General features: G+C 37.5%; 2 protein-coding genes across 4 annotated transcripts in view; both read right to left on the reverse strand.

Moving 5' to 3' along the window:
- LOC124635622 overlaps positions 1-13,054 on the reverse strand; it is a 162,968-nt gene that overhangs the window by 71,452 nt on the left and 78,462 nt on the right. The gene's annotated exons all lie outside the window — the stretch shown is intronic.
- On the reverse strand, positions 1,879-3,850 carry LOC124635626. Its single transcript, XM_047171562.1, has one exon. The coding sequence runs from the start codon at positions 3,678-3,680 to the stop codon at positions 1,884-1,886; it is 1,797 nt and encodes a 598-aa protein (XP_047027518.1). The 5' UTR covers positions 3,681-3,850; the 3' UTR covers positions 1,879-1,883.

Genomic DNA, 13,054 nt, shown 5'->3' on the forward strand with positions numbered 1-13,054 from the left:
CAAGCCAGCACCACTTTTGAATCGCACCAAGCCCATGTAGTTATGGTGTGCTCTGTTAGCGACTCGATGACTTTGCTTACTAGTTGTGATAGAAGTAGTGCCCCGCTGAGCTCAAGTCTTGGCAAAGATAGTTTATTTGCGAGCGGGGCAACCCTAGTCTTTGCAGCAAGCAGGCTTAACTTTGGTTCTCCGGTTTCATTGAGCGCTCGCGTATAGATGACGCATGAATACGCTTTCTCGCTCGCGTCGCAAAATGCAAATAGTTCAATTTTGTTGTGGATGGTTCCAATCCAGCGATTTATTGTTATTGTTTTCAATTCATCCACTTGATCTTTCAGTTTCAGCCACTCTTCTTGTATGCCACTGGGTACCGGTTCATCCCAGGTTAAGTTTTGCATCCAGACACTTTGAAAAATTAGCTTGGCTCGTATAGTGATCGGTGAAACCCAACCAAGTGGGTCGTATAGTTGTGAAATCTGAGACAGCAGGGCTCGCTTAGTCAGTACTTTTTTCGAGTATTTATCCAGGTTCCAGTTGAACGTAAATGTATCCGATGTCGGGTTCCAGCCAAGACCAAGTGTTTTCATGCAGTCTTCTTGTTTAAAATCAAAGTTGCTTTTAGAGATTTGATCTTCTCGCAGATGTTCAAGTAATTTGGTACAATTGCTGGACCACTTCCTTAGGTTCATACCTCCTCGCTGTAATAATTGTATAAGGTCATTCTGTAATTGCCTAGCCGTTTCAAGAGAGTTGCTGCCGCTAACTAGGTCATCGACATAGAACTCGTTTTTCAGTATTTTTGCTGCGTCAGGATATAAGTGACCGTCGTCGATAGCCAATTGTTTTAAAGTTCGCATGGCTAACCATGGCGCGCATTTTGTACCGTATGTTACAGTCCTTAAGGCATATTCTTGCAGTTGCTCATCCGGGGAGTTTCTCCATATGATTTTCAGGAGATGCTGTTGGTCCTCGGATATCCAGATGCATCTAAACATTTTCTCGATATCAGCAGTTATTACGTATTTATAGGTTCGCCATTTCATGATAAGGGTTTGAATATCCCTTTGTAGGTTAGGCCCTTTTTCCATGAGGCTGTTCAAACTTTTGCCACTAGAAGTTTTTTGTGCCGCGTTAAAAACCACCCTTAGTTTTGTAGTTGTTGATTGTTCCCTTAGAACACCGTGGTGAGGTAAATAACATTCAAGTTGGTTGGATGTAATTTGACCCGCAGGCTTCATATGTTGCAATTCTAAGTACTCGCGAATAAAGTTTTTGTACATTGTTGATAGTTTTTCGTTTTTACATAATCTTTTTTCTTGTTGTAAGAATTGCGCTATAGCAGCTGATTTCGAACTTCCAAGATCTTTGTCATAGTTATGGTTCATAGGCATTTTTACTATGTATTTGCCATCTGAGCCTCGTTTGGTCGTTTCTTGGTAGTAAAGTTCACATTGATCGCTTCGCTGTATGTCTTCCACACTTGGAGCAATGTCTTCGCTCTCCCAATACTTCGTCAGATTCGTTGTATCGAATAAAGTGAAGTGACAGTTAAAGGTTTTGAGTTTCCCACACAGAATCCATCCCAAATGAGTTTGCTGAGCGATAGGTGATTGCTGATCGCCTTTCAGAACTCCGTCTAGAACAATGTCTGCGTAAACGTCAGCTCCAAGTAGTAGATCTATTGAGCTTGACACATTGTAGTTAGGATCGGCCAGCTTTAAATTCTGAAGATGCGTCCAGCCAGCACTCTGGAAGCTACAGCTAGGCAGCTTATTTGTTAAGTTTGGCAGAATCAATGCTTGCACGTTGAATTTATAGCTGGAATGTATCGATTGACATTCGAGATGTAGGAGCCCTCTACAAGTTCGTGACGTAGAACCTATTCAGGTCACAGCTGCGTCCAGTTTTTTACGAGGTAAGCGCAATAGTTGAGCGGCATTCTCTGTTATTAAGTTTATCTGAGATCCCTGATCTAGGAGACCCCGTAGTGTTACGTAAGTTCCATCAGCTGATTTAACTTTGACCAGGACTGTAGTCAGTAAGATTTCAGTATATTCGGTTGTCACGTGGTGAGCTGCTGGTTGTGTTGATGTTGACGGACGTGAGTTGGTTGAGTCATCCCTCCTTTCTGCAGTCGGTTCAGAGTCAGAGGGTTTTGTATGCAGTAATGTATGATGTTTTGAGTTACATTCGCGACACGTTTTTCTTGAGTTGCAATTATTGTTGCCATGGCTGTACAAACAATTTTTGCAAAGTTTTAATTTCGCTACTGTTTTATTCCGTTGCAAAATATCCATGTTAATAAACTTATCACATTGCATCAGCACGTGATCGTTATTGCAGAGAGGGCATTTTCCGAACGATGCATGAAATATTTTGGAGTGTCCCACTTTCGTTTGCTCTTCTGGCTTCTTAAAATTGCTTTTAAACCTGTAGTTATGGTTCCAGCTCTTATTCATTGGTCTAGGAGGTGTTTTGTTCTCACCCGAGTCCTTTAAACAGCTCTTTGCCGTTTCGTGCGCGAGGAAGCTGAGCTCCAGGAACTTAAGGAACTCGTCTAGGTCGGGCAATTCCCTATTATTTTGCGTTTCCTTGGTATACTCGTTAAGTGTTGTGGGATCCAATTTTTGTGACATCATGTAAACAATCATCGGGCCCCAACTGCTCACTTCAACTCCCATGTTCCCGAGACCATTTAGGCACTCGGTTATTACGTCATGCATCCTTTTCAGGTTGTTGGCGTTGGGTTGCTGAATAGTAGGTAAGTGCTGCATAGTGCTCATGAACGAGGTGAACTGAAGTCGGCGGTTGTCATAGCGATGAGATAGTATTTCCCAACAGGAATCATAGTTATCTGCACTGATTGACAGATGCTGTACGAGACGTTCTGCTTCACCTCTTAGTTTTGTCTTTAGGTGTTGCATCTTCTGCGCTTTGGGAATACTCGGATTGTTGTGTATCGTTTCAAGGAAAATGTCCTTGAAAGTAATCCATTGAACATATTTGCCGGTAAATTCCGGGATTTCAATTTTAGGTGTCGATTTTTGTAAATGGATTTTTGACCAAATCTTGCTGTTTAGGTCCCTTTTCAAGTTGTCGTACTTTTGTTCAATGGTTTCGTACTTCTCATTGTAATCTTCATTCAGACTGGACCCCTTCAGCTCATCATCAAGTTCCCAGTGTATCTTGTCGATTGATTGCCACTTTGCTTTTAATGTTGCTAGATGTTCTTCGAACTCCCAATTTTCGGTTATGAAGTCGATGTCTATCTTCGACATTGCTTTAGTTAAAGCCTTGAAATTGCGTTCTTGCTGAGTGATGAGCTTCTTAACGCCGTCCTCAGTTTCTTCATCTATTAGCCCAGAGAGATCAAAGTTTAGGTCTTGTTTTGGTTGTTTGTTTTGAGAAGCCATTAGATCCAGAATATGCCTTTTAGTTGACTCGTACATAGTCTTTGTTTTCGTGTAAACATCATTGTTAAAGTATCCGATGTTTTTATGTTCAGTGGTCTCCACCAGTATTTTATGCTGCTTTTCAAAGACACCCCATAGCTCCTCTAAGTTCTTCAAACGTTTCTCTAGGTACTCAACGTTTTTCCTTGTTATGCTGTCCTTTTTGTAGTTGGTGCACAACGTTTTGATGTCTTCAAAGATGCCGACTTGTTTAGTAAGTAGTGCCATTGTAAGTTAGTAGTTTTAAGTTGTACTTAGGGTAAGTAAGTCTAGTAGTCACGTACCTTAAGTTTCGTGGTAGTACTAGTTGTAGCCGCAGTAGTAGTTGGCTTGTTGACGTAGTTGAGTCTTGTTTATCCACTTGATCCAGGAAAAAGTTTCCAAGAATCACCCTTCGTTGCTTGTTATATAGAGCTCTTGTACTCTTTCCACGAATATGCGCGCCTTCTCAACTTGACTGGTGAGATCCGCTTGTGGAAGGCCAGCCAACCCGATTCGCTGTCGTTTCAAGAGATACAATCACACCTAACGGTTAAAGAACTCGAAGGACCATTTAATGTACGGGACAGTTTAGTTCCTGCACTGTACACTATAATTGTTGCGTGTTAGTTAGTGAGTGTGTCCAACATGTAAAACACTTCAAGTAGTAACCCAATTTGTTTATTTACTAGTATCGTACACTGTAAAAGGTTGGTGATTTCTACATGTATGTCTGTTCAACGTGTTGGTAAGTTGCACACTAAGTATATAGAAATATTAGTCGCGACAGGTGAACTTGTCGATTCGCGTTGTCAGCGGTATGGCAGTAAGGTCAATGTACGTAGACCGTACAGCAAATAAATGAAATAAAACACAAATTTTCATATGTAAAATCAGAATTTTGCAGTCGTATACAGGATATTCGTGCGATATTAATGTCGAAAGTTAATCAAAATAGCTCTTTATCATTAAGGGAAGCTAAGCGTGTGATTTATAATAATACTTCACTTAATGTCTTCTTGTATAATTTACCAGAACATATGGTACGGATTGTTCGAATTAAAAACCCCGATTCATTGGAAGCGGCATTAAAACATGTTCTTGAAGAGGTTAACTTTCAGGAACAATATAATTTGAGCAGTAAGATGTTGCAACACCGTCCGCAAAGTTTGTTATTACCATCATGCGATAAAGGCTTTGTTTTTAATTCAACAAATCCGAAACCTATTTTAACACAGCCTCCATTGCAATATAATAATAATTTCAGGCCTCAAGTCAACCTCAATTTAAACAGTTTGGATACAGGCCTTCGGTTCAATTTGGGTATAGACCCCAGATAGGACAGTTTGGTTACAGACACCCTCAACCTTCAGGCTACCAGTCACCCAAGGCTCTCTTGAACGATCGTGACGTGACCATGAGAACAGCCCCAGCACCGGCGAAGCCACAACAAGGTTTCTCTGTAAATGAGCTCTATTCCGGTGATGAGCAACAATATTATAATTTAAACGATGCTTACAATTAATACACTTATTATAATATGACGACTGACAATGACTACGATTATACAAACATGTATTCTAGCGATGGTTGTGCAAATCAGTACCCCGACGCGGAATACGCTGAAGACGTAGATATTCCGCAATCTACTGAAAGTAACAAAGATTCAAATGATACGCAAAATTTTCAAATAAATTCGATCCAATTAGACCAGAAATGATAGAGCTTCATTATGACACTAGCTTAAGACATCCTCATATATGTATATATCCCCGATATAGATAGTAAATTTATGTTGGATACAGGAAGCACGAGGTCCTTCATAAGCCCCAAAAAGCTGAAGAATATTTCGCTGAATTAAAACAATATGAACCATTTACAGTCACAAGTACACATGCTTCTATTATTTATTATGAAGTGGCTAACGTTCCTCTTTTCTCGATTTTTAACGATAGTGGCTACCATAAGTTTTATATATACAATGTTAACAGTAGATATGACGGACTGATTGGAATGGACCTTATGTCTCGACTTAACGCTGACATATGTTTCAAGGACAAGATACTAAAAACAAACGGCGTTAACATCCCCATAGTATATAACGCTGACCTTGAATTTCAGTTAGATCCGCGCACGGAACATCGAGTGAGACTTCCTGTAAATCAGAAAGATGGCCTTGCAGTTTTAGATTACAAACAGTTTCAGGATGGTGTTCGAATGCCAGCTGTAATAGTTAAATGTGAAAACTATTTTGCCTCCACTGTCATACAGAACACAACTGACCTTGGAATGAAATTAACCATCACAGCTCCTTTCATAGTTACCAAATTCTATAATGATGAGTGTATATTAAATACCATAACTGACTTGACAGACGTTGAGATTGACTCATTATTGACAGACAATTTATCTAAATTACGACTAGACCACTTAAAGGACACACCACTTACAGAAGGTTTTGAATCCGCTCTTACAACCCTGTTGGTCAATAGCCTGACCAGTGTCCATGCCCCTGGAACAAATTGTGAAGAGGACCAATGCAATGCACTACATGCTAAGGAAGATGAGGGAATCCCTTTAGATATATGTAAATGAAGCCCTTTCACACTTCATTTAATTTGAATTTCCCGCGCATACTGGCTAGACATACTTTAAAGTATTACCTGTGGTGACAGCACTTTTTCCTCTATGTTCAATATGGAGGTTTTTTACAATTGCTTAGCGAGGTTCATTAGAAATAATTCAAATAATATCAATTAATACCATTGTTAAAGAGTTAATATCTGAAGCAATAGCTTTTAATGTTGTTTCTCTTTACAGGTTAGTAATAACATTTATATTTTTTCCATGTAAAATTAAGTTGTGTTTGTAATTGTGATTTTCTGATGTTCTTAAAATTAAATTCCTCTTTACAGAGCAACAACTTTAGTTTTTTGTTTCAACGGCAAACAACATATTACATATACATAGTAAATGAGATTACTTTTACACATATAGAGGAAAAAAGGCAGCCCGAAATAATGGGACATATGATATGATCAATATGTTTCCGGATATTTAATAAAAAAAAAAAATATTTTGGTGCTGTGAAATTTGTAAAAGTAATCTGTATAGCGAAATTGCAAATGATTACATTAAAAGAAGGGAATTTGCCAGTCGTCGTTGGCTTTCCAGTCCTAACTCGGATTTTTTAGAATGTGTCTCCCACATGCAAGACATAATAAATTTTATATTAAGTAATAACACTGCGTTACACGATTTTGGTACCCTCTTAACTGTTAGCTGGAATTAATAGGTAATGAGTCATAGATTAAATGTTCCAAACATATGAGGGGTATAAAATCAAAATCCGCTATAATGCTTATGGACCAAATTTGAGTTAGTAGCACCGTTGGAAACCTCGTAAAAATTGCTTTAAAATGCTTGGCTAGTTTCGTACCAGAACCCGCTAAAACTACAAAAATCTGCCCACCAAAAATAGATTCAAAATCAAAAGCCCCTATAACAGTGCATACCAGTAACAAAATCCTCCATAATTGAATCGACCAATAACAGCACCGCATTTGCGTCACGTGATCAATAAAACAGTATGGCGATTGTTGAGTGCCGGCGAAAACTTGTGTGTGGTTTTTTAACGAATTTAATGTGAAAATATGGATGAATTAGCGCAATTTGTTAAAAAATGTGATCCTAAACATAGTAGGAAACGACCACGCGATCCATCTTCGTGGAAGCGTGAAGTGGAGCGCAAGAAACGGTATGTAAAACTTTGTCATTATTGTGTTCAAACTTCTTCCAAAAAAGTTTTATGCAAGATGCATCCAGCCCATTCGAAATTAGGTATTTAGCAGAGCGATTATTATTTATTTTTATTTCACTACATTGTGTTTTACTACTAATCCCAATAATTGTCGCGAAAAGTTAAATTAAAAAGCAAAAAACGTAGTCCTGAACCGATTCGTTACGATTCCCGCGTAATACTTATTCCTAACTACTGTGTTTGTCGTTTGTGTGCCTTTTGATTTTTATTTTATTATTAATATTTTTTCAGCTACGAAGCCAAGAAATTGCCAACATTTCCAAGATGTGAGCACAATCAAAAGGCTTTTCGCTGTACCTTACTTACATGTCAAGATATAAGAAAGTTTCACAAAAACTTTTATAAATGTAAGACGAAACTTCAGCAAGATAATTTTATTCTGAGATATTGCAGTATCAAGCAAGCGGTGAAGTCCAAGCCGAATAGCCAGAGGAAATTAGCCATAAAATATACTATATTATGCTCTAAAGACGGATTGCTTGTTCCCGTATGCCGAGACACATTTTTGAATGCTTTACAAATAAAAAAAGATCGGGTCCAAGGGGTAATGACCAGATTTTATAACAGCGAAGGCTCTCCCATTAAAGAAACAAGAGGAGGCAATCGAAAATCACATCTGTATGAAGCAAAAAAACTCTCAGTACAATGGTTCATAGAAAAATTTAAAGGGCAGGAAAGCCATTACTGCAGATCACAAACAAAAAGACTATACCTGCCAGCCGGATTGAATATTAGAAAAATGTGGCGGATCTATAATGACTCAAGAGATGCTGAACTAAAAGTAAAACAAAGTTTTTTTCGGAGTATATTTAACAGGTACTATAACATCGGGTTCGGCACCCCGAGAACAGACGTATGTTCTACTTGTATATCGTTGCAGGAACAACTAAAAGTTGAAAAAGATGTAACGAAAAGAAACGAGTTAATGATTCAGAAAAGAATCCACGGTCTTAAATACAAAGCGTTTTACAGCATATTGAAGGAAGATAGCCAAGACACAAAAACGATAAGCTTTGACTGTCAAAAAAATCAGCCTCTGCCAAAATTGCCTGATCAATCTGCCTATTTCAGCAGGCAGTTTAATTTTTACCATTTTGCTATAGTGGAGGGCAACTCGAAAGCTAAGCTCGGAAAAGAAAACGTACATTCTTACTATTGGAATGAAACAACTCACGCCAAAGGAGGCAATGAAATTATAAGTGCGGTTTACCATTTTCTACAGAATGTAGAGATCTCAGAAAATATAAAAGTTCTTCGTATAGTATGTGATGGTTGTTCGGGCCAAAATAAAAACACTGGTATGATCAGCATGCTAGGTAAATGGCTTTATGTTGAAGCCCCAAGACATCTAAAAAAAATTGAATTGATTTTCCCAATTGTTGGGCATTCGTTCATACCGCCTGATCGTGTGTTCGCTAAAATTGAAAAGACGCTGAAGACAAAAGAAGTTGTAACATCTCCATCGGAATATGCAGCTGTGTTACAAGAACATGGATCATGCGTAGACCTAGCATCGATTCCAGTTTATGACTGGAAGACAGCTTATGCTTCCATCATTAAACCGACGACATCCTGGCACTTCCCGTTCATGAAATCGAAACGCTTTTTTATCACTCGGACCATAACGGAAAATGTTTTAGTACAGGGTGAAGAGGCTTATAGAATGGAGCGAAACACAAAAAAGATAGTAACGAAAAAAAATAAAAAAATTATAATGATTGCTCCACAGGTTATTCAACCTAACACAATCGTACCAAAAGCATCGAAATTGAACGATGTTCATGGCCTCCTTAAAAAACATTTTGGGGACGAATGGAAAAATTTGGAGTGTTTGCAATATTACAAAGATTTGGAGGGCATTGGGAATAATGATTCTCAAGATAACGAACGCGACGATGATGAATGTAATGGTTTATGTGAGCCAGGCTTTGAAGAAGTTGCCATAAATGTATAAAGTAGTAGCTATCTGCGCATTGATTATAGTGTTAAGCTCGTATTGATTATTAGTGATAACTCTTTTATTAATAAATAATTGCCATTGAAAAGATCCGATGTTTTTATTTTACGTACGTTATAGTACCTACCTAGTTACGTAGAACTAATCCAACTCATCTGGCCCTAAGAAATTTTGCATAACGCCATCCACCCGAAGTTTTATTCTTGGTTGCAAAACCCGCCAAAATATGACAATTCATTTTCAAAACCCGCTATAACGGCAGGTTAATTTCAATTTCCTCTAAAACGAACTTTTAAATGCTTTTAACGGTTTCATAGCTTCATATTTTTTCTTTGCCCTGCTTAAATTAGTTTTGCCATGTCATAAACTAAATGATTAGCATAAAAAAATCCCAGTAAGTTGTATTGATTTAGCTTAAACAATTTTTTGTATCCTGTGATATTTTTGAAAAATACGTTTTGGTGGGTTTTGATACTATACCCCTCATATGTGGTGTCCATCACGTCTAGTTTTCGAGGTACATGTCAATTATTATTTTCTACTACCCTCACTTTAGGCGTAAAAGACCGTTACCGTTTTTGATGTATTGTACCTTTTTATTTTTTTGTTTTGTTTAGTAATCGTTTATATTCGATAACGCCAACATCTTTGCACATATTTGTTTGAAAAACCAATATGGATACTGGACTAACTGGTCGTCGCAACTGTTTAAATGTACCAAATAAGTTTTGTTACGTTTGCGGACAGTATATAGTGAAATCACAAACAAAAATTCTTGTTCAAATTATTTTTAACCCCCGACGCAAAAACGACGGGGTGTTATAAGTTTGACGTGTCTGTGTGTGTGTGTGTGTGTGTATGTGGCATCGTAGCTCCCAAACGGATGATCCGATTGTAATGCGGTTTTTTTTGTGTAAAAGGAGTGTCATTCGGGAGTGTTCTTAGCTATGTTTGGTGGAAATCGGTTCAGGTCTTCAAGGTCATCAGCTCGTTTGTTAGGTGTGAGAGGAATGTTACACGCTCAGTTTACTTGCAAGCATGTGTGGGATCTGAAATTTGAAACACTAATGTCTTCTGGAACCACTGAGCTGGTCTGCTGTTAGGGCACGAAGGTAGGAGACGTAACCCTGAACTGCCTTTTAGTAAACCCATCGAGTTTGGGCTCGTTGAATTTGTCTTGACTAGTTCTCTTCAATTGACGAGAACCTGATACTGGAAATGGGATGTGGCGGATGAAACCCTGGAATGCCGGAATGAAACGGATAAACCGATTTATATCTTCGCTGAAAATCTAGAATTACCAAAGGTTTATGTTTCCTCAATCTGTGCAATTCTCCCAGAGCCAGTATGTTATGAGGATTGTTAAACAGCATCCTTTGGCCGAGATCGCATAGAGCGACCCCATCTTAAAATAAAAGAAATTAACTGAAAGAAGGAAAAATTAAGGAGCTCCTTCAAAAAGCATGAAATAAAATTAAATTATAAATTTAAAAAAACCCCCGACCCAAAAAAAGTACGCAATTAGTATGACAAAAGGTTAAAAACGCTAAACCCTATAAAAAGCAAAAAATAACTTTTAACACTACGTAAGTACCAACTAAAGCATGTCAGACTAAACTAAATTTTGACGTGTCGGGGGACCGCTTTTACCTTCAAAAATACTTACATAAATCAAATGATACCTAGCTAATTACAACATTCGTATAAAACAAAATTATATACATAGTTATAAGTAGTATATACTTAGTTACTTCTAACGTTAGGCTAATAAATTAGAGCGGTCCCCCGACACGACAAAATTTAGTTTAGCGTAATCTAATCTTGGTGCGGTCAGTGATGAGCACGGTGAGAGGTTTCACCAGGACGTAAAGAAGCTTGAAGAACGATTTCAAGGCCGTTGGGACACAACTATGCTAGGTGATTACTGTTGGCGTTTAAAACGAGAAGATCATTCGAAGCACAAAAGAAAGAGTTGAAGTTTCACGATATTTAAAAAAAAAAAATTCATAGGTAATATTTTTGTTGACTTTTTTTTACTTAAATGATAAAATTAGACTTCATTAATGTAAAAAAATTTGGTTGATTTTATAAGATTTCTTTCAAATATGTTTTGACGTTTTAATTTCTAATATAATCTGGCACTTTCTTGCGGAAAAAAAATGACACGTGATGGAAAGATAATTTGTATGTATGTTTATTAAACGATACGTATAAATAAAAAATCATGACATTTCAAAGCGGGTACTCAATTTTTTTTTAATTTGTAACGCAGTGTAATTTAAAACAAAGATCCCTCAAGATATATACAAAAACAATTATTTTGTTACTTCTAGATTTTAAGTTTTTAGCATGTACTGATCATAGAAATAAATTAATAGATTTTTCATATTTAATTAGTCAATAAAAATACTCAGCACGGACAACAGATGCTGACATAATGAAGATGATATTAGAAAACCACGATGAACCCATTGAAGATGGACCGTTTCATTATTTTTTTCATCAAGGAGACGTATTTATTTTGGACCGAGGCTTTCGAGACTCAATTCCCTTTATTGAAACATATGGCTATGATGCTCATATGCCGCCAAGCAAAAGAAGGCAAGACTCGCAATTAAGCACCGATCAAGCTTATAAATCAAGACTCATCATAATGGTGCGCTGGGTCATAGAAACTATAAACGGAAGATTCAAGCGAGACTTCAAGATCTTCAGAAACAAAGTATTCAACAAACATGTGCCGCATATATTTGAGGATTTTAGGATTTGTAGACAGTCCGTACACAGATTTCATTGAAATAATTAATCGGAACATACAACGCGCTAATCTACTGGCCGAGTATGTGGAGGAGAACAATCTGAATAGACATAGAGTGACGTTTCGCAGAATGACTGCAAATGATCCCGAATTTGAACATTTTCCCCAACTATTAAATTGAAGACATCATTAAATTCTCAATTGGTACATATCATGTGCAAAAGAAGGCAGAAATAATAATATTTTAATCAGGTGCAGAATTCATTCACATTACAACAAAAATATATTATACTTATATTATGTTTGATGAAAATATAAATGTAATAAACGCAATTACAGAATATTACTGCTCCTGCTACCATGGCAAAAGGACATTGGGAAGTTGCGCACACATCATTTGTGTTGTATATTACGTAGGGTGGGCTAGACATCGAGATCACTTTGACCACCCCGCACTGGGTATGGATTATGTTTTAAGGGACATAGAAATACAATAAAACTTTATTTCGACATATTGGTTTTATTTTTGGTAGAACCCCGTTGATAGCTAAATCACTGATCTACGATCAGATCATTCTTTTTGATTATTCCACTAATACCGACTGCGTTAAAAATAAAAATACGAATACCTGTTATCGTAACGGTGATTAATGAACTTTTTAGTTCTCTAATCACCGATATAAGCTCGAACTGGCGTCAACGAATTAGTGGAATAATCCGATCTGAATCATCGAATATGACGATTTTAATTAATCTTAAGTTAAAGGCGAATCCAGAAGGGCATGCTCTGACCCCAGTACCAGAGGCAAAAAGGAAAGGGGTGGAATTTTTTAGTCAGTAAGAGTCTGACACGCCCTCTCGCTCCACCCAAGGGCGAGAGATGTCATTAGATGATTTTAAACCACCTTAAAAAAATAATCCTAAGTTGAATGTTGTACGTCACTTTTCTGTCGGTTTTTTTTTTTATACGGGACGTGACCGTTCTTCTTTATCACGAAAAAATAAAATTGCATCTGTACCTAGCATTAATTACTGGCTATTGACCACACCATAACTTCAATTTGGATGCAGCTCCTAAACCCCATTGA

This window comes from Helicoverpa zea, chromosome 13 (assembly GCF_022581195.2).
Source record: "Helicoverpa zea isolate HzStark_Cry1AcR chromosome 13, ilHelZeax1.1, whole genome shotgun sequence".
NCBI classification, from domain to species: domain Eukaryota; kingdom Metazoa; phylum Arthropoda; class Insecta; order Lepidoptera; family Noctuidae; genus Helicoverpa; species Helicoverpa zea.